The sequence below is a fragment of the Drosophila teissieri genome, chromosome X, assembly GCF_016746235.2.
Source record: "Drosophila teissieri strain GT53w chromosome X, Prin_Dtei_1.1, whole genome shotgun sequence".
Lineage (NCBI taxonomy): Eukaryota > Metazoa > Arthropoda > Insecta > Diptera > Drosophilidae > Drosophila > Drosophila teissieri.
In genome coordinates, this window is record NC_053034.1 from 5,517,157 (window position 1) to 5,539,767 (window position 22,611).

The window sequence follows — 22,611 nt, forward strand, 5'->3', positions numbered from 1 at the left end:
TTGGCCAAAATCACAGCAGTACACAGAAAACTTTTCTTGTTGATTTCATCTATGCGCCTTTTCTTTGGTCGGTGGCAAAAGTTTCGGCTGCGCTGAGTTCGGGAAAACCAGTGAAAATGTTTAGTTTTGGCCTAAGCACCAGCTGGGATAATTATGCCAAAGTTGAGGTCCCATATCGGGATATACAGATATGCAGTACACTTCTGTACAGTATATACCCCCTTGAACATACCCACACACCCAACACACACACACAGCCCCAAAAGCGGCTTTGTTTCGAGCTGTTTTACGTGTTTTGCCCGGCCGAAGTCTCTCATAAATTTAATGATGTTTTTGCCTCGGCTTTCCTTCTTGCCTTCACAATTTCCTTCTTCGTTTTTTTTGCTGCCCGGTTTTTCGGTTTGTGCGTATTTTTCAGGCTTCAGTTTTTGCTTTTCCATGAGGGCGGTGGAGAGGGGAGGGGAGGGGGCGGCGCCTAATGAACGCGCTGATGAGGCGGGCGCATAAAACTCGACTTGCAACTCAGCTTCCAGCGAGCGCGGTGTCTAACGTTCTAGAAATAACATTTGTAGGTAATAAATTCAAAAGATAATACACCCACAAGGCCTGCTGTTCTGGGGTTTTGGGGGAGTTCTATTCTGGTCTGGTTTGGTCTGGCTTGGTTTTCTTTCCAGCCTGTTTTCTAGGCTGCACATAACTCGCCAGCGCCTCCTTGCGATTGCTACACTGCGAGAAAAGCGCAGCACACAGCTTGCCATGGCCATTGTGATTGATAAGCAAGATCCCACAAACACACACGCACACGAACAATATCTATCGAAATGTTATGCAAATATTGAAGCAAGCTAAGCAAAGCTCGGCTCGCAGTGTATTTATTGCAGCATAAAGCCAAGCCGGCGTATAAATTTAGCCAACTGCTGGGGCGTTAGGGGGTTAAAGCACCACGCACATTGAAATATTACACCTGCAATTGGCGATGGTGGGACGCGTTTTTGTTTTCCCCACTTTTCCCTGTGGGCGTGGGTGTGGGTGTGGGTGGGTGTTAATGAGGTTGTGTCTGCCTGCCTGCAAACGAATCGGGTTGGGTTCCATGAATTCGGGGCTGAGGTCAGAGGTTACGGCGTGTAACGATGCGTTGGCCAATGTCAGTCGGCGTCTTCATTAAGCCACACTGCGTTGGCTACTAATTTGTATTTCACTTTTTAAATCCCACCCCCTCTCCGCGCATGTAAGCTGCTTGGAGTGATTAAATCATGTGACTCTTTGCGCTGTTTTAATTCCCTTAATGCTGCACTATTTGCGCCACCTTAAATAGTATTTAATACTTTGGCCACGCCCCCGAAACTCGCAGTAATGTGAAATTTTAAATAAAATCCTGCGGCATCCTTCGCATGAAAGCGCAGAAAAATCCAGCAATGATATACTCATACCTTGTCCTTCCGCCTGCTTTTCCCATCTCCATGTTTGTTGTACAACATTTTCCACTTAAGCCACAAGAAAAACCCAAAAAAAAACAGATTCTCTTCTTTCGAAGGTGAAAGGTGGGGCTATACTCGTATATATGTTACATAGCTATCTGGCGGAGATTTCGAGTGGGCGGCGTGTCATTAGGTTACATGCTTGTAATTACAATTCAGCGGGAAATGGGGAAATGGGGGAAAGTCGGGGAAAACCGAGAGTCCAAGGCAACCGCCGCTATGCCGAATCCCCGATTCCCGTCCTGCGGACTCCTGCCAGGTCATCGAAGTTACGCCGGAGTTTCGGGGCTCCGGTATCCGTAAATCCCCCCGTTTTTCCTACCCACATATGCAGATTGTCTGGTGGCCCACCTTTTTTGGGTGCCCCTTTCTTCTTATTTCCTTTTCTTTGTGTTTTCTGCTGGTGAACAACACAAAAATTATGTCATAAAAATGTTGCTGCTAATGTCGAGCACATACACTCAGCAAAATGTTGTTCAATTAGTTTTTAATCAATCATGGGTATCATTATGTTGAAGAACTACTTAGCTGCTTCTTGTGACTTTTCCACATTTGGTGACACAAATTAAAGGATGAGCAATACTTTTTCGCTGAGTGCACGTGTAAAAAACACACCCACTTGCAGCGGAAGCCGCAGCCACAAAATGCCGCATTAAAATCACAAAATATAAATACAATATGCAGGGCTTTGTGGCAACACCCCTCCCCCTTTTCGCCACCCATCTGTTTGGCGGAAGGAAGCAGGGAACTTTTATGTTTACGGCCAAGAACGTGAAAGGTTGCCGAGGTCCAGGAGCAAAATGAGTAGAGAGGGGAGTCGCAGGTAAGTGACTAACTTTCCAAACTTTGCCAGCGATAAAAGGCGCTGCAACAATTCCTTTTCGATATGGAATACTTCCCGTTATAACATTACAGATCCATAAAAAGCAGGACATGAAAAATGTCGATGGAAAAGCGCTGTGGAAAATGCGAGTTATGTGTTACTAAACTGAACCATTGTTCATTTGGATTACATACAATACCCTCCTAAGTTTGAATTACTATCTAGTAAAACGATGATTTCATATTTTCCTTGACTGGGCCATAAAAATGCGTGGAAATTCGTACGCAGCCATTTGGTCCCCTCATTTGCAGCGCATTTTCCTTGAAAATGCAATTACAATAAAATGCAGTTACTCTTAAGCCGCGCCAATTAAAATTCAATCTCTGGCCCCCGTAATTCCACGAACTATGAACTTTGCGTATGGCGAGTACAGCAGTTTATGATCTTTTAAGCCTGCAACCAATCCTCAATCCCCAATCCCCCAACCCTCCAACCCCCCAATCCCCAAATCCCCATTAAAGTGCCAGATGTGTGTGGGTCGTAAAATATGAGTGATTCCGTGTACTTTCATATTTCCAGCCTCTACCGCATATATCTTCCTGTATCCATCCCTGTGTCCCAGTATCTGAGTATCTCTGTACCTCTGTATCTTTGTATCTTTGCATCTCGCGATTCATTATTCTTTCGCATTGTCATCTATTCTCCCCCTGCCAATCCCCCTCCCCCTCCCCCTGCACACTTTTTGCTTGGCTGGTCTTTAATGTGTCACCGTAGACATCTATTAAAACTTCATTCATATTGCGGTTTGCAGGATACACGCGATGAGCAGGATCCATCCACGAGCAGCGCATTCGAATCTGATTTCGGAAATGGAATATGCGGTAGCACGGGGGGTTTGGGCCTGGTGACTGGGCGGAGGGGGGAGGGGCTTGGTGCTGGGGGGAACCCCCGTCAGCGAGAACAAATACCGAAAATTAGATGAGCTCGGCTTCAGCTAGCAAGTCCATCTGTCAAACATTGTGCCTGGTGACAGTTTCTGCGGCTTTTTATTGTTGCTGCGGATGTTTCATAAAGGTGGGCAGCCAGCACTCAAAACAATGCCTAACTTGTTTCAAAAGTCAATATTAATATGGCACTCTGGAACTATGAAAATAGATTTCATTGAAAGTATCTAAGAGAAAGCACGACCTTAACTACAAAAGCCAAAAAAACACAGTAAATGTAGTACGTGAAGGTGTAGCGTTTTTTTTCGAGTGTTTTGAGGATGCTGCTTATGATGATGTTGTTGCCTTTTTGATGGCTCGCTTTACTTTTTCCTGCGCTGCTTTTTGGGGGTTGGGAATGCTAAAATATGAGCACATTTCACTCGCTTAGAGTGTGTGTGCGAGTGTGTGTGTGTGCTCTTGTGTGTAGATGGCACATGTGGCCAGCTCCCCTCCAGGACCCGCTTTTTATCCTTATCCTATCCCCCCCCCCTCCTGGCTGTCGTACCCCCAGCTACCTGGCAACCATATGTGGCCTTTTATTACGATTATGATTACGTGTAAGTGCAGGAGTTGGGGTCCTGCGACTCTGGCTTCTGTCCCCGGGCTCCATTAAAGAAATCAGAAGCCGGCAACAGCTGACAAAATCAATGTATATACGAGCATATGTACTCGTACGTATGTATGTATGCGACAACATCATTATGCTAATCACAATGATTAGACCTGGTGGTGAAACCCTGCGACCGAACGTAGCACAAAAAACCAATCTGAAACCTGGCTCCCAGCAATTTGTCACGCCGCCTGCGAAGCCAATCGCTTTTATCAAACGCACCAGATCTCGAACCCGAGATCCCAGATCTTTGAAATCATCGGAGAACGAGCTACAAAACCCCAAAAACGTAACTAAGGCGAAAATTAAAACGGGCGATGTCGACAGCGGGATTTTAGTGAATTTCCAATACCCTGAAATCAAGAAAGTGACGAAATTCGACATTTTAAGTTACCACAAGAGCCACTTAAAAGCTAGAAATTGTATTGGTCTTTTTCCTGTCTATGAAACTATTACTCTTTTAAATAAATTACTTGAACATTTACCAATTTCATATCTATAAGAAGAAATTCAAGCGGCTGCCATTGGACTCCTTCTCGTGGCAAACGATTAATTTGTGGAATAAGTTCAGCGGTCAGTTGAGCAACTCCAAGTCCAAAGCCAAGTCGAAAGACAAAGCCAAAGACAAAGCAAAAGCCAAAGCCCAGTTAAGAGCCCGGGAAAGAGCCCTGGCTCCAGTTTCAGTTTCAGTGCCAGTTCCAGTTTTAAGACAAAGACAAGTTCTTGTGTTATTTAATGTGGCACGGCGACGGCGTTGGCGATGTGCTCATTGATAATCATAATCAAGCTAATGACGCGGCAGCCGATAAGCTGCACTGCGAGAAAAGGTGACCTCGAACGTGAACGTCTTGAACTTTGAATTAAAGAACTGAGTTGTTGGTAAAATTAGGCTTTAAAGCGCACAAGTTGCGAGTAAAAAAGTTGCTACAGAATTCGCGTGGATACACATGCACAGTCCGCACTGGGATCTGAATTATATTTTTTCCAGTGCACTGCGGCGTGTTCACAGTCCCGTTTTCAAGAGCAGGGAGCGGCTTTAATGATGATATAGCTGCCGCATCCCAGGCTGATCGCTCCGCCGGCTAGTGACGATATCTCCAATTGGCCCGAAAACATTCCTCAATCCTGGTCGTGGCAGTGGCGATGGCGATGGCAATGGCAATGGCCATTGGCCACTTGCTACTTATCCGGGCCAATTATCTCTGGGAGAAAAACCGATTGGCCGGCTCATCGAAGACTGGAGTGCCGGACTGCCGGACTGCCTCACTGCTGGACTGCTGGACTGTCGGACTAATGAGTGCAATTTGCTTCTTGTCTTGGCCACTAAATGCTCGCATTAGTTTAGATAAATAGCTTAATTAATACGTTTAGTCTGGCTGGCAGCTAGAGAGAGCCTCCATGCCCGACAATTACAACAATAACGAGCGGCAATTATTAGCCTAATGGCATTGTTTGATTTCCGCACTGCACTTTTGGGCGCCCTATAGTTCGAGTTCCGCTAAGTGGCCAGTATCTCGTGGAGTGTAGTGGTGATGGTGCTGGTGTTGGTGGAGTGGGGTGATGGTGAAGTGCGGGGGTGTTGTATATAGTATAGTGTATAGTGTGTGTAGACGGGGCTATTTGGTCTGGCCAAATAGACAGATGGCCGCATTCAGTGGCCCGATTAGAGCATTCCTGCACGCCGCTCCATTATACCAATTCGCACAAATGGGTGCGAGTAATTCTCGCCCTTTCATCGGGGAGCACTTTCACTGCTGGCACTGCGCCTGTCGATGCGAGTGGAGCCTTGACAAAATGGAGTTCCCAAATCCTTGGCAATTGTGTAGAAGTCTTTTTGTATATTGTAATTTCTTTGTTATTGCACTAATGGTCTCCATGACGGCGCGCCACCACTTAAAAGCTCATATATCCGAAAAAGGCAAGCAACCTGCATGTGATTGTAGGCCACACCTAAGAGATGGGCTTCCGGCGATTCACTCGGCGTCGGCAGCCAGCATATCGAAATCAATTTCTCACGTTTTCAGTTTCATCTAGCTGGTCGATTTTAGAGCGGTTTCCCTGTGTCTAATGACTGCTCTCCAGATCGAAGGCGGCAAAGACAAAAGGTAACGCCGATCCGCGACCTATAAAGCCTATAAAGTCTACTATATAAACCATAACCAACAACTGAATACCGAAAACCGAAAACCGAAAACCAAGAAACGCCCCCGTTTCGGCTGAAAACAATGAGCGTGACTAATGCAAAATATCCGAGATACCTGGCCGCGGTCATAAACACCTCATCAGCGGTCATTACGATGCCTTCTCTGAACGAAATTAGAAATAAATAAGCCGCAAAACCGTGCGCAATATGTCTCAATATATAATTCGGGGTCATAAATCGCGGCGTAGATCGCCGCTCGTTAAGAAATTAAATTAATAAAACTTAATTTGCACACAGGGCGAATCAAGACGAACGAAACGGACGCCAAATGACCAAAATCAGGGCTCCAAATTAGCTGCCCACTACTTTCCACAGATCGTTCTCTCTTTTTGTGATTTTTGAATAAACTTTTGTGGCCTATACCCTAACAGAGGGTATATCAGTCGAGATATAAAGTCACATAAACAGGTTAGAGATTGTGAGCTACACTAAACCAAAAAATGTAGTTATTACTTTTAAATCAATCTATTTTAAGGATGTTCATATCAAAGGGTATTTTGCAATTGTAAGCTTTTCCGTTTTAGTCGGCTACAGATACAAATACATACACATGTACATACATACATATATTGTTTTTACTTAACTTTTGTGGGGCGTTTGCGTCGACGGCATTTTTGCTGATAATGATCGATTTGGCGCTCGAGAAATGTGTCAAAAGCAACACCAAAGTCACTCGAATGAGTCGGCGAATTTGATTGGCCGGATGATTGATGAAACGGTTTGGATTCGCAGCTTATACATACGAGGGAAGCGGGAGGGGGGCAATAGTAGAGTGGAGGGTCCGCCGGAAGGACCCTTATAATGGATTGTTCACCATCGAGCAATAATTGGATTATAATTTGTTGGGGCACTTTTATGTCGAATACGATTCCAAATCGAAGCTTAGATTTGCTGCGAAGCCCAGCAGAAGTATCACTAGGTATCACCGTTCATAGCTGCCAATTTGGGCACTGTCTTGTTTTCAAATTGATTGTTTTCCCATTAAAGGTAGCATATACATACATATATAAATAAGTTGTATTCTATTTGTTTCTGCTTTCCACTCTAAAATTTCACCTCTTATTTTACCAGTTAAATATACATTTTTGCTATGGTCACCAGCCGATTTTCGGATTTTCGCCGATTTGCCTACCAAATTTTCCCGCCCCCAAAACACCGAAACTTACCGCTCAACCGCTGCAAATCCAATTTGTTTGCTTAGGATGCATGAACCACAAATCAATTACGCGCCCTCTTCAAAAACAACAACCACAAAAACTGCAGCAGCAACAACAACAACAACAGTACCACCAATTACAACAACTAAAACAACAGCATCAATACCAAAAAAAAAAAAAAAAAAAAACAGCGGGAAGGAAAAACTACACGGCTCAAATTAATGAAAATCCAATGAAAAGCGCCACATGCAGAGAGAGTTCACTCCACACATTTTGGGCAGCCACAGTCGTGTTCAGCATAATAGCACCACTTGTCAAAAGTGCTGCGAGATGCAAAGAAATGGGTGGAATAATGCCAAAGGAACAAAGAAATCAATATATAAAATATTGTTGTCTTAAGAATTTTTAGATAAATTAACCCTTTTCAATGAGCTGATATATAAACAAAATTTAATATTAATGCAGTTCTATAGAACTTCTATAGAATTAAGCACCAGTGTGTATGACAATACACGGCAGTTTCTCGGTTAAAACAAATTCATTACGCAACTGGAATGAAAATGAAAACAGGATGAAATAACCCGGCGAGCATGACAAATTGAGGGCTCTTTTCCGGGGGCTCAGCGGGCATACGCATATATGTATGTATGTATGTACATACTATGGTTTTTTTTTTAAGGCCAATAAAGAGCCGATCGCTTAGCGTGAAAAATGCGTGTGAGCAAAGCCACACAAGTCGACGGACGGACGGACGGACGGACGGATGGATGCTCCGCGTTTGATTGAGTTGCATTTCCTGATTTTCCAAAACGAAATGAAACGAATACGAAACTTGCTACGAAACCCAAGACGACTTCTAAAAAATAGAGATTCAGAAATGTTGACAAAACAAATAAACAAAAGTTTGCGGCGCAAATTCAAAGGAAATACGCTAACAAGAATGCCCAAGGAGATGGAGGCGATGGCGATGGCGATGGCGATTGGAGAAGGAGAAGTTGCGTCTCGCATTACAAAGGCTGTCATTATCCTGGCTCGAATGTCCAAGAGCCTTTAATTATATTTTTTGTAAGAGTTTTTGGAGTGCAACTGCAGGCTGTCACCCGACTGATTTATCCCTGGAGGCCCAAGTCCTTGCAGGACCCGCCCACAGGCGCCTGCAGCCCCGGGCAATTCGATACTTTCGAGTGGTCAACCCCATACATACACACACAGAGTGCCGAGCTGGCCCATCGAAATTTGATTTCCATGTTTTGGATGTTTGGGTTACGCCCGCGCCGCGTCTCCATAATTTACGATGTCCAGGTCATCTGGAAGCACTTGTGCCCGCTCCTAATTGCAGTCAGGCACGCCTGCAGCTGTCAGTCCCGATCTCCATATCCTCGAGCAAGTCCCCTCAAGTGGGTGTGGGTGTGGACCCTTCGGTCTCTTGAGTTGAGTTGCCATTCCGAACTTAGTTGGAGTGTTCCGACCAGGCACCAGGACCCCATTAAGATTGGATTGAATTGGTCGCTAATGACCGGCGACGAAAGTTGTCCGCTGGCCGATGATGGCTGCGATTTCAACAGGATCCTTGAGTTATCTCGCCGCCATGGCGCTCAAAGGGTTGCGCTTATCACACATTTGCAAAAGACAAGATTGTATGTGGAGAAACCCGGAGGAAGCCACCAACAATCTCGGTTTCCAACCACCTCGTGGAATCGCAAGGGAGGTACTCATAACATGGGTGGGCAAAGGGGGATGGTGGTAAGTGAAATAAATACAATTTATCTTAAGTCTATTCATGTAAGAAACTAAAGGAACACGTGACAAACTACATATTACATATTTACATCTGCATTTTACATACATACATGTATATCTACATACCACGTGGTTCTGGGTGCAGGGTGCGTGGTGTGCGTTGCGGTGGTAACAGCTTTTAACTAAAAGTGGAAAGAAAAACCATTAATAAGTATGATATTGTTTATGTATTTAATAATAAAAATAATTTAAGGTTAAACAAACTAACAGTCTCAAAAGAGAGTCCAAAGAGAGGAGCACAGTTAAGAAATGCAGGGATAGCAACTACCGTTAGAATCGCTCTTTTTTTCGCCCCCCCTTTCGGCGTACCTTTTCTTTTTTCGCGAGCATCGCGGGCGAACGCATAGCTGCTGCGTAAAAGTATTAATTTAATTTATTTACTCAGGTAATCGGGCTTAAAAACGCGGTAAACGCGTTTAAAGTGTTCGCTACAAGTGATCGCAGCTCGGTGAAGTAATTTCCCCTCGTTATTTAGCGTTTAAATTAATTTTTACAACTGACGCATCAAAAATGGCTTTTGTGTGTTAGTGTATGTGTGTGTAAGAAAGTGTGTAAGTGTGCGTGCAATTTGAATAGAAATTGCATCCTCCTCTTTCGGTTATCCGTTCTTTTTTTGCGCGCGGGCGTATTTCTACTGCGCAAAAGAATGACTTTAATCAATTTACTTTGTTAATCGGGCTTAAAAATGTAAAACGCGTTAGAAATGTTCGCAACAAGCGATCGCGCAACCCGGTAAAATTATTTCCACTCGATATTTGGCAATTATTTGAATCAAACGGCGGTTTTTAGAAATGGCGTTTCAATTATTGCGTTTTTGCTACACCTACATGCATACATACATATGTACATATACATATATGTATGTACGCACGGGTGTAAGGTTATGTGCGCGTGAACATAAAAGTGCTTGCAATTTGAAAAGAAAATGTGTTTTTTTTCTTTTTTTTTTGTTGTTGTTGTAGTGATCATTTTATAAGTATTTAAAGTGTGCGTTGAAGTGTTTCAAGTAATGAAAAGATCAAAGAAAGGAGCAAAGGAGAAAATGAAGGAATGCGAAAGCGGCCACCACCTACCGTTAGAATCGCTCTTTTCTCTCTCCTCTTTCGGTTTTTCGCTATTTTTTTTTGCGCGCACCGAGCTTATTTCAACTGCGCAATATTATAATTTGTACTAATTTATTATGTTAATCGGACTTTTAAATTGTGGAAAACTCGTGTAGTGTTCGTAACAAGTGATCGCGTAATACAATTCAAACGGCGGTTTTGCAAATGGCAAATTGCGTTTTGGCTACCCAATCGCATGTGTGTGGTAGTGTATATGTGTGCACATAAGTGCAAGTGTGCGTGCACTTTCATATGAAATTGCGCATTTGGTTTTCTTTTTGTTTTTGTGATCAATTCTAAAATGTTTAAAATGTGTATTGAAGTGTGTTAGGTAATAATATAAAAGTGTGAGTGAAAAGTCAATATTCGTACTTCCCACATCTTTAAAATTAGTTTGCAACAAGTGAGTGAGGTAAGTGATAAGTATTGCAATTGATTATATTTAAATGTTTTCTACATAAAATTTCCCATATTTGAATATTATTATCAAAAAAATGTTTAATGGGTATTAAGGAGCTAATGTTGATTCATAGTGTACGGTTAATATATTCAACATTTTACTCTAAAACGAAATTGCTCCCCAAGTTTCTCGTTTTTCTCCGAAAGGTAGTGCTTAAAAGTCCCCTAACCTGCACGCTGATGTCACTCCCCAAATACATCCATGGACCCCCCCTCTCAACTTCCTCTAACTCTTCTCGATCTTCAAAGAAGCACCGGGGCCCACCCTGAATAGCGGTTCCCCCACTGAAGGATCTGGAAATCAGATTGTCAACATGGCCTCGCACGTGATATCAATGCATTAACGGAAGTGTTTCAATTGTGTATTCCCCGGGTGCCCCAAAATAGCCACGGAAGCAAACGCTGCAGCCAACTTCTGGCTAAAGATCAATAATCGTCGCGCCCCTCCGCAAAGGTAAAGCCCAAAATCTACCCCCCCTTTCCCCACCCACAGAAAACATTGAAAAATGTTGCCTCGCGCTGGGCGATAAAAAAAGTGTCCAACTTCCCCATTTCGCTTTGTTTGGTCGCAACCCTCTGAAAATCCGAGTACCAAATACCGAAAATGACAAACAGACGCGGCAAATAAATAACGAGAAATGCCATCCGTGTATCGTGTAGGGGGCGTAATTTGTGGACGGGGGCATTACGGATCCGGGGTTTTCCTACCCACTTATAGTGGAAAAGCCGGGACAAATTAACACGCCAGGCGAAAGTCCGGAAAATGCGAGAGATCCGGGATATGGGAGCTTCGGGGGATAGATCTGTAGATGTGTTGCCGTAGCCTCTATTTTAAGACTCCGGGCAGACAACTCGGTCGCCTGATCCAGTCATTCCATTCCATTTACATCCCCAGTCGCATCCATGTAGCACCTTTATTAATTGCAGCCGACGAGACGAGCGTTTGACATGTTTAATGCGAAAATCTCGAGGGGAGCAGGGTGCCTCCCTGCATGGGATGCTGCACAGCGAGAAAATGTGTGTATCTTAATTACTTTGGCAGAAAGCTGCATACACTAAGTTTTCAAATAGTTGAAACTACCAACGAACGATATCAACAATTATCATCTAAGAATTTATAGTTGATAACTGATTTATTCTTGGTTGATTGGTTTGAAAAAAATATTAATTTTACATTTAACTGAGCGCAATTGTCGCTATTTTCTCCCACTGCACACCGCCTTAAAGTCCCGTTTTCAGATTGGGGAACATTTGTCGGTCTATTTTGGTAAACAGAATGCCAGAACGTCTCTCCCCATCGCGAGCAACGTTGACATAGGCTGGAAATTCTTTTGACTCCATCTATTTCGGTGGCCTCCCAGACGAGCCAGCATATAATATCTCGCACATATAGCGATAGCGCATTGCAATCTGCAGACAGCGGATTGCAGACTGCAGACTGCAGACTGGGGGCTGAAGACTGGGGGCTGAAGACTGAAGGCTGAAAACTGAAGGCTGAAAACTAAAGACTGAAGACTGAGGCAAAGACAGCTGACGCCAGGCGCGAGGGCAAAGTCGAATTTCGTAATGCCATGTGGGGATCTGTGCATCTTTATTCCCCCGATCGAAGGGACTCTGTTCGCATGTCTGGCTCGAACTTCTTTCCATTTTATCCCTTTGTGTGAAGTTTTCTTTGAAAGGGGGGAAAATGGAATGGCGTCACCGAGAAATTTCATTAAAACGCGTTCTGAATGAATGCATTTTTTAAATTTCCATTCAAAACTTGGGCTTGATGTGCTGGAAAATATCATGTATATGGCTTATCCAGGAAACCTAATTCAACTAGAGTTTTGGGCCGCTTTTTGAAGGTTCAGAAAAAGCGACTCTGAAATATAAGCAAATCAGTGCTATACATTTGCGTTTGCTGTGGCTATTTACTCCTTTTTTCTCACTGCTTTGCTCTTGCTAAGTGCCAAGATATCCCTAAGTTTGGCATCAATTATGCAACTGTGTATTTCTCCCCTCCCCCACACTCTGTGCAGTTTTCCAAGCCACTAAGTACACCTTCGTCCCCACTTCTTCATTCATTTGCAATTTCCATTAAAATGTCATTGAAATTTCACTTACAAAAATTTCCCTTCAAAAACCAAACCGAACTGGAGCAAAAATAAAAATTGAGTAGACGAAAGAACGGAACTGAGTTTTGTATTGTGGTGGAGAAGTGTGGGGTAAAAGCGGGAATTCAAGTTGGCTTGGGGAAAACTTTAGCTGGCAATTCTATTGCCAAACGCATTTTGCACTTCAATTGCACGTGAAAATGGAAATGGAAGGGGTGGTGTAGTGTGGTGTGGTGTGTTGCTGCAAAAGTCTGCGAAAAACTGAAAAATTCAAGCCTGTTAATATGCGTAAGTGTGTGGGGCAGGTGGGTGTTGGATGTCGGATGTTGTGATGTGAATGGTGGTTGGTGGTTCGGCAAATGGGTGGAATCTCCTGCAAGGAGTCCTGGCGTGAAGTTGTCTCTTTATTTTTCTTCTCGGGCTTCTGGTGCTGTCATTGATATGGCATTTTCCCCAACCACCCAAAGTACCTCTGAATTTTCCCAACCTCCTCCACCCCATTTTAGCCTCACCTTCTTTCGTTGTCGTTTTGTCGCCTGTTGTTAATTGTCATTGCGTCGCTTTAAGCCGCTCAGTGGCAGGAAAATGGGAAATGGAAGCCTCACCTTGTGAGTGGGTGAACGAAATCAGGCGGGGGGCTGGATAAAGTGAATCAAGAGGGAGGCCAAGGAGCAGCCAAGTCTATCGGACATACTCTTGCCGAATGTCACTTGAAATCTGAACGACAGTCTTTAAATTAACAAACAAATTATTCATTATGCGATTTTTTATTTATCTATTTACTTTATCATACCAGCTGTCTAGTATTAGATGTGATATTCGAGTGCATAACACTTTTAGCTGTACATACATATCACATATCAAAACATGCTTAGCCCACACATTATAATTCATAAGGACAGTCCGGTTTGGAAGAGATGATTTTAAGAGCATATGTATGCTTTCCTTCGGTGTGGATAGTTTCTGCACCAGCCGTTGTTGTTATTGCCGCTGCTGCTGTTGCTGTTTTCACGCGCGGTTAGCGCCTGTAATTGCATTGCCAAGTAAAGGACGAACCGCGAACAGTGAGCGACATTCGTATGTGTCTCGCCGTTCGTGTGGCTCTCCATGTGTGCGCTGCACTCGCAAAAACTATTGGTGGACTCTTAAACTGTATTTTGTTGCATCATAGTTCTTTCCTTTCCTTTTTGGGCAGTGTAGTTTTAGTGCGTATGTGTGAGCGTTGGCGTAAGTGAAATTTATTTCAACAGCCCCCGCCAGGCATTCAGCCCCAAAACTGTCGGTTGGCCAACTTAGGCGAAAAATTGAGAAGCAAGGCACCATCACCAGCTCACCAGCAAGGCAGCATCAACGGCAATAGAATGAAATGAGGCTGCCAGGGGGAGGGGGAGGGAGAGGGAGAGAGAGCGGGTTCCGGGGGTTATATGCGCCCCCATAGGGGGCGCCATCTGCGGCACACTGGCGCCAAAGTGATGGAAACCATTCCGAATGCACAATCTCACAGCGGTTGATCCCGAAAAAAAAACCAAAAAATGAATGAAAATATGCAATTTTCAGAGAGAGAGAGAGAGAGAGAGAAAGCGTTAAGAGGGTGCATAAAAGGGCCCCAGCGGTTTATGGGTTAAACTTTGTATCGTGTAGAGTACTGCTTTCTCGGTTGCAGCAGTATTGCGATGCTAATAGAACCTTAAAAGGTATGTATTAACAAATACGATTTGCAATTGAACTGCCTATCTATATATACACCCACTGTGCCCAAAAAAAAGGAAAAGGAAAAAATCCCCCAACTGAAGCTGCAAACAGACGTGTTTCTGTTGCTGATTTTAAATTTTAATTAAAGTGTGGCTCCTCAGTTTTTGGTTTTGGTTTTCGGTTTCGGCTGCGACCACTTGAGGTTCACGATCCGCAGCAAAGCAAACAATGGCCTACAAGTAGGGGCACTTCTTGACACGCTCTTGCCACTCGAAAAGCCCAACTATTTTGGCCCCGGGGCCAGCAAAAATGGTGCGAAAGAAGAAAGGCTTTCTAAAATACCCATAACCCATATATATTGGCACGCAGAATGCCAGGCATCATGGCATCCATGACCGATGAAAGTCGATTTCCGTCAACTCATGGTGGGCTATAAAAGTGCCAAAAATCTGCTTAATGGCACACACAGCTTGATAGTCCATCGTCCAGAAATGATCTACGCAATTCTAGTGCTCTGTCTGCTGGGCAGTTGTTGGCCAGCAATGGCCCAACAAGGCCAGAAGGTGGAAAAGGATCCGTTGGCCAAGGATCAAAATACCCGCTTGGCCGGCATCTATGTGAAGGATGGCAACGAAAATGGCCAGCTAAGATTCCTGGCATCGGGACTGACCAGTAGCAGCAGCTCCAGCTCTTCCAACTCTGGACTCAACTCGGCCCTGAATCAGTACATAACCAATAAGCAGGACATGCTGGAGCAACTGCGACCCACCACATCGGGCACCACAGCAACGGGAACGGGAAGTGTTACGGGGACAACGGGCACCACGGGCACAACGACCGGAAGTGATTTGGTCACCACAACTACGAATGGCGCTATCTACGTGCATCTGGGCAACTCGGGATCATCATCATCTTCGTCTTCCTCGTCCTCGTCGTCCACCAATGCGGCGATCAACCAGGTGATCTATGGATCCTCGCCAGTTGCCGGTCTCTTGCCCCAGATCGTTGGCCAGGCGGTGTCCAGTCGAGTGCGTCCCGGAGGCCAGAACAACAGGAGGCGTGTCCCCGCCCGTAGGCGCCGGGTCAACAAGAGGCGTGGAAGCATCAACAACAACCAGCGACGTCGCCGGCGTGGCAACAAGCGGGGCAAAAACAAGGCCCAGGTGATGGTGGTGCGACCAAATCGCGGTTGAGAATTGATTCAAGAGGATCCACCTGTTAGTTAAGCGAAGAAGTACTTTTTTTTTCTCCAGCTCAGGCATTTTTTTTTTTTTTTAATGATTACTATAAGTATGCGAGAAGGCAACCTTATTTATTTATTTAAACGATTGAAAGCAATTACACTCTGCAACCAAAGTGGTTTTATTCGAGGTCATTATGGTAACGGGTTAATTGATAATTAAATTCTAGCTTTAAAAGAACATAAACAAACATACATACAAACATTTCATGCGAATAGTTGCTCACCTCTTGTATGTTTTCCAATCAACCAAACTGCGATTGCAAAGCCTCAAATTTGTGTAGGCCAGTGGTTTTGGCGTAGTTGCACTAATTTATGGGCCAACTGGTGTTCATGTTCAAAAGGGCCGCCGTCGGTGTGTCTGCGAGGTGCGCTGGCAACGAGGTGCCGGGAAGAACCCCCTTGGTGAGCCCCTGGTCAAGTGCAAGACAAACGGTCTCCGGTCGGCTCTGCATGCGGCGGTCAATGTCTTGATAAATGTCTGCAGGATGGCGTCCGGGGAGTTGCCTTGGCCAAGGAGCCCCTCGTCCTGGCCAGCAGGACGACCCCTTGTGCGGCGCCCCTGTTCCATTTCGCGAACCCCTAAATCACCGTCACGTGTCCTGGCTGTGTATTATGTGCTCATGACTGTAATGAGCCTGTAAGTGGACCTAATCAGTGTCATAATAATAGAAATTAATCACTGCAAGGCCATAATGGCATGGGTGGCGAAAAAGGGGGCTCCGAATGGAGGCCAAGTGGAATGGAGGCGTGGGCGCCCACCTGCAGCTGCTGGCAAAAGTCAAAGTTGAACTGGCTGGCATTTTGCTCTTGTGCGGTTTTGTGCAGCGCTTTGGCGCACATACTTTGTAAATGTTTTGCAATGATTTGATTTGAAATTCATTTGAATTATTGCTTGCTTCCGGTTTCCGGTGCCTTCGAAATACTTTCCTGTTTCCCTTCCACAGTCCTCCGGCCCCTGTCTCACCCATACCCTCTACCCCATGGCGAGGATATGGAAGGACCCTATGATGTACGACCAACTTGGTTGGCCTTCTCCTTTGCTTCTCTTCCTGGGGAGTTTACTAAGTACTGCCAAGAATACACTGAAACGCGCACTTTTGAAAAAAAAACACTTTATTTTGTAAACACAGAAAAAAACAGAAAATCAATTTTCGACCATCTGGGGGTTATTTTATCTGGGGGTTAGTTTATCTGGAGGTTAGTTTATCTGCCGGTTAGTTTATCTGGGGGGAGATATGACATTCCATATTTGGACCAATATTTGAATGTTTTGATAAAAATACTGATATTTACAGAAAACAGAAAATCAATTTTCGGTCTTCTGGAGGTTAGTTTATCTGGGGGTTAGTTTATCTGGAGGTTAGTTTATCTGGGGGTTAGTTATTTAATTATTAATTAATTATTAATGCATAAACATTCGCTCATGCCATTTCCATTTCGCGCAGTGCATTTGCATAGACCAAATAGCAACTGGTGTGTGAGTGTGCGGAACTTTGTTAATATGCAAGTGAATGGACATTTCCGGTACGGACAAAACGTGCCATGTGCCAGGCCAAAAACCGAGAGCCAAGGTCCTGGGCAAGCCCGCGAAACCTTTTGGGGGAAAATCTGTAGCGGACGGGGAGCCAGGGACACCGGGAGTGGGACTTACGGTTACAGCGGGGCTTGGGACACAGGTTCACAGCCCAAGGACATGTGCTGTGCTAAAAGTCCAAATCACCATCCACTGCCCTTGTAAGCACTCGCCGTTTCGCTTTGGTCTAACATATTTCGCTGCCCTACAAAGACAAACTTCTCAGCCAGAAATTAGCTTCGCAATATAGTTTGGGCTATGAACTTATAACTTGTATCTAGTTTTCTATAATATACAATACCATATTATTGTAAAGAATATTTACAGAATATTTAGGTATACAATAATGTCGCGCACACTGGATTTTATCCATAGAAGCAGAGAAGTTAGAGGGCATTGCAAAAGTCGCCTACTTGTTATTAAAAGTTTACTTTTGCCTCGGCTCCGCTCATGTGTAATTTTCAATTAAAATGATTTGAGTAGACAACTTTGAACGCTTCTGGCAGTGACTCTGCCACTGACTTGGCTTCTGATTTGGACTCGGATACGGATACGGGACGGGATGCGGGATGGGATACGGATTTGGGACCTCAAGGAAAGGGCCACAAATGCGGGGGAAAATGGAATGCCACAAATACTTTTCCAGGCAGAAATCATAAATCATGCAGCAGGCAAAGACACGAACCGCATTGGAAATCGACGTCGGAGACCCAAACTGCGGCGTTGACACACGGTACGGGATACATCGGCAGGGATATCCGAAAATATATACATAAATATATCCGTGTGTGTATAGAGACATGGACAGACGGTCGACTAAGTGGGCCACAAGTTTCGCTTCACTTTTGAAATAGTTGCAAAGTGGAAAAGTTTGGCATGCAGAGTGTCCACGTCTGTGGTCAGGAAAGGGCATAATTGTGGGGCATCCTCCGTCGGGTCGAGAAAACCAAGGATCCAGGGATCCAGCGATCCAGGGAATGTGGGAGTCAAGGAATGGGCGCGTGAGTCACGTGCCAGGAAGCTTCGGGATTGCCTGCGATAATCATGACACTTTGTGTGGCAAATTTCTGGTAAATAGCATCGGAAGGTCTGACATATATATATTAGTTTTGGATTTATGTTCGATCTTAAGACCTTATACACTCACTCATTCAGTACTATATATGCGTGTGTATGCATGTATAATGTATGTATATATAATGGGTCACGCTGCCATCACTTGTAGCTGTTTGGCTTTAACATTTCAGTTTTTGTCCAAGTGGCAATGCAGCAAGATGTAGAAACCGATGAAATTCTGCGGCTCCTCTCCTTTTTATCCATTCCTCACCGTTGTCTGCCGATATTTCTCGAATTCTTCGTGGCTTTTTGTTATTTTTTTTATTCCTCAAAGCAATGGTCAATTGACATGGCACCAACAACAATTGTGGCTTAGTTGGCCCCCTCCCCCAGCACTTGAAATCGATTTTTGTTGTTCTGTAAATTTCTTGTATTCCGTTGGCTTTTAATTGCCGTGACGTGTTTGTTCTACCGGTTTTTTTTACCAACTTTTTTCGGCCTTATTGTTTTTTGTCTGTTTGGTTTTTGGGTGCTTTGGCCACTTGACGTTTGATTTACTTAGTACTTTTGTGGTTGCTCTACAAGACCAATTGTAAGCCAATTTTCGATGGGTTGAGTTGGGGGGGAGTGAGGCGGGTGAGCAGGGTGGTAAGGCCTTCACAAGTGGACAACGACCTTGTCGCTTTTTTGCCTTTTTGGCACACTTGTCAAGTGCGCTTGTTCACTGCTTTTTTTTGGTATGGAATGGTATGGTATGGTATTGTAAAGTCTATTTTTCGTTGGTTTTGCCTGAAACATTACCGCTGATTGATTGATAAATGACTTGGCGAATTAATTGCGCAAAAACAAAAAAACACACACTTATAAGAGCCAGGCACATGTCTTTCAAGCGTTTGATAAATGTCGCTCCACAAAATATTTAGTGGAGATAAAAAATGTCCAGCAAATATAGCATAGAGGAATTTGGATTAATCGCAGTTGAAATCATGAGAACTCATTTCACGGCTTGCAGCTTAAAGTGGCCCACATTTATAAGTTCAAATGTGATAATCATGAGCGTAATTTAATTATGCAAAATATCTTAAGTGGCTTTCAAAGTGCATCAAAAGGTTTTACATTTTCCGAAATCAAAGTCCTAATTCGGTTGCCAATTAAGACTCATAAATTGCACGAACTGATGATTATTTAAAGCCGAATTTTCGCCTATCTTGTGTAAACGGAGCCCATCCCCCGCATTTCGCAACTTAAATCCATATGTGCTGATAAGAAAATTAATTGATTAATTCCGAGTGTCTTCATAATTACATCCATTGTAATAGATACAAGCAAAAAGAAACCAGTTGCAAACTAACCAATCAGATGCCGCCCATTTTGACTAGCTCATGCACTGATTAGACCACCCAGTTTTCCACCCAGTTTCTCACCCATTTTCTCACCCATTTTCCCACGCCCTTCAAGTCCTGATTTGGCTTTGATGGATGATTGAAATTTTGCAGAGCGCGTACAAAACTTCAAGCACAGTTAATTAGGCTCAATCAATATACAAGGACAACAAGAAGGTGATTGGAATGGGGCCAATAATTAAATCTAATTAATTTGCAGCTGTCAAGCGAAGAAGAAGAAAGCAAGAAAAAAGTATTGGGGAAAATCAGTGGGGAAAAAGGGGTCTTGGTTACACCTTATCGATTTGTAGCCCCGTCATCCTTTAACACCCCATTTCATTGCACTTTTGTACAAAAGTCAGTTTCCCAGCTACCCACAGAAAAAGACGGAATTTTTCGTCCTAATGATGCCTTGCCCCAAAAATCCCCAAAATACCATCCTCTTTCAATTATGGGGCTCACGAAGGGGACTTGGTGAAGGGGGTGTTGGTTGTTGCCTGTCTTACATGTGACGTAAATCAGAGTTTTAAGTGTTTTTTTTTTTCTTTTTAGCTGATTTCGGTACGACCTGTCAACCGAAACTTGACTGCCTCCCTAAAAAAGGAGAAAAAATCAGTTACAACTGAGTAAATTCCCCAAACCATAGTTCATATTCAAAATAAAATATTACTTTGCTTAAGAAGAAATTTCAAATATATTTGAATAATTTTCAGTTGGTAAATAGGTTTTATGAATTTACTATTTATATAATTTGTTGTATTGTTATTTGTTCTGTTTGACAATATGCTGTATAATAAACCTTGCTCCATCTGAATTTGGATATCATAATACTAACTCTACTCAACTTTACTTCACATTTACAAAAAAAAGTTAGCCAAGAGTATCCAAGTCGAAAAACTTCAGTTCTGTGTGAAAAGTCGACTAAAAAGGAAAAACAGAGAAAACTTGAGGCAAAACACTTGAACATCTAAATCAAATTAATCCCAAGAAAAGACTTGCTCCCTTATGCGCTCGGTGCACTGCAAAAAGTTATGCAATTTCATTTTATATTCGTCCAAGAAAAGGAGTATTAAATAAATAATTTAATCATTAAAATGCTATTTCCTGTTTTAGGTATTTTCTAAAGTATAAATTACCAATTCGTAAAAACCATTTACCATTTGTATTTGGTATAAAGGACCAATTGGTTCTCTATATGTAGTTCTGACCCATTCTTCGTCTAGTTAGCCCACTTCCTTTTCCTCTATTTTTTTGCCTTCTGGCAGGCGTAGTTTTTGTGCTTCACTTTGCTTTCGGCTCAAGTGCGAACTTGTTAAATTTACGCAAGGATCTAGAAGCCTCAGCACACGCATACGCAATTAGGAAAAAAGGGGGTTTTGGCAGGTTTTCCCAGATTTCGCCAGATTTTCCCGGGATTAGAGAGGTCCGAGGGGAAGCTCCCTAAGAAGCTGGAAATGCATGGCGAAACAACAACAATAACAAGCTGCAGTGAGTGGAAAGGGGCCGAGGAATTAGAGTGGGAAGTGGGGAGGGAGGTTCTGATTCAGATATTTTTGGATGGCACGGGGTGTTTAGAGGGGAGCACTTCCGTTCCCCCACACTGCACTCTAATGAGCATTTAAGTCTGGGCCAAAGCTTTTTGCATAAGCTTGCAATCGGTGAAGAGTCTTTAAAGAAACCGATTGGTAGGAAGATTACCGATAGCCCCGTACCACCAAAAGATATGCTGTGCACGATACAAACTTTATAAAAATATGAAGCAATAAAAATAAAATAGAAACTATTCAAATAAACTGTAAGTAAACTGGATTTTGAGTTACATTTAATGAACTCGGTCTACTTTGCAGACCTATAAACCTAGCCCCATTAAATGATGTAACGTAATTTATTAATCGCGATAACTTCGATGAATTCTCACGCTGTCATCGCCGTTATCGACTGACCCTTCCATCACTTTCCGCCCTGACTTTTGCTTGCTTGCAAACATTTTTCGGTCAAGCAACAAGAACAAATTTTCGGCTTTCCTTTATGCTACTCTCTTAGTTTGTTTTTTTTTTCTTTTTTTTTTTTCACTTTTGTGGGTCAAGTGCTGCTTTTGATGCTGACGTAGCCATCGCTTTTATGCTGCTGCTTCTTCTCCTTTTTGGAGTAGGAATTAAATATCAAGTGTGCGAGTGTGTGAGTGAGTGGCCGGCACATGTGTGCTGGCCTCTCCCCCACCTCCACCCCCAATATATCCATCTCACTTGCACCCAGGGCATGGCCTTTTTTGCATATCATCATACACGTAAAGTTTGCTTTTGCTTTTTGCCTGCTTGCCGTTGTTGTTGCTGTTTGTTTGTTTGCACGCCCCGTGTTCCTTATGCTACCCATTAACTGGCCTAGGGTATATTCTATACGCAAACATCGCCGAATATGGTACTAAATCTCTTATTTGTATACCGCATTTTAAAATTGCAGAGATTTAATGTTTTTATTGTAGTATATTTTGTGGCAGACGTGTATAGGCTCCCCAACATAAATGGGTTGCATGGTAACGAGGCCTATCAAAAATAATGAAGATCAAATATAAATATTTACCAGGCTGTAGTCCGATTGATCAAGTGCAGGATAGTGCCGTGTTTGGCAGTATGAAATCGATCTGCCTTTTTTCTCGTTTCTGCTGGTGTTCAAAAGCCCACACATCACTTTTGCCCTCACACTCTCTCTTTCTTTCTTCTGCCCGCAGAAGAGTGCTTTGAGGCCCCGGACCCGACCAACATCCTCTGAGGAACCCCCTCCTCTGCCCTGCTCAACTTGAAGTTCTTGTGTTTGGGTTAAGTGAAAAGTGATTGAGCAGATTTTTGTTGCGAATCTTTGGGCATCCTCCTTCCTTGTTGATGTTGTTGTTGTTGCTGCTGCTGATGCTGCCCGCATTTTGTTCACTATTTCAGATGCTTTTGTTTTTCGA

At 43.5% G+C, this 22,611-nt stretch overlaps 1 protein-coding gene across 1 annotated transcript; it reads left to right on the forward strand.

Annotated features, from left to right (window-relative positions):
• The first annotated feature begins 14,805 nt into the window (after positions 1 to 14,805).
• Positions 14,806 to 15,600, forward strand: LOC122624848 (putative uncharacterized protein DDB_G0277255). Its single transcript, XM_043804580.1, has one exon. It carries the CDS (start codon positions 14,806 to 14,808, stop codon positions 15,598 to 15,600), a length of 795 nt encoding a protein of 264 aa, XP_043660515.1.
• The last annotated feature ends 7,011 nt before the right edge of the window (positions 15,601 to 22,611 follow it).

Bases quoted from the DNA above. Each gene is read 5' to 3' on its own strand.
- LOC122624848 (XM_043804580.1), top strand. From the start codon at position 14,806: ATGAAAGTCGATTTCCGTCAACTCATGGTGGGCTATAAAAGTGCCAAA.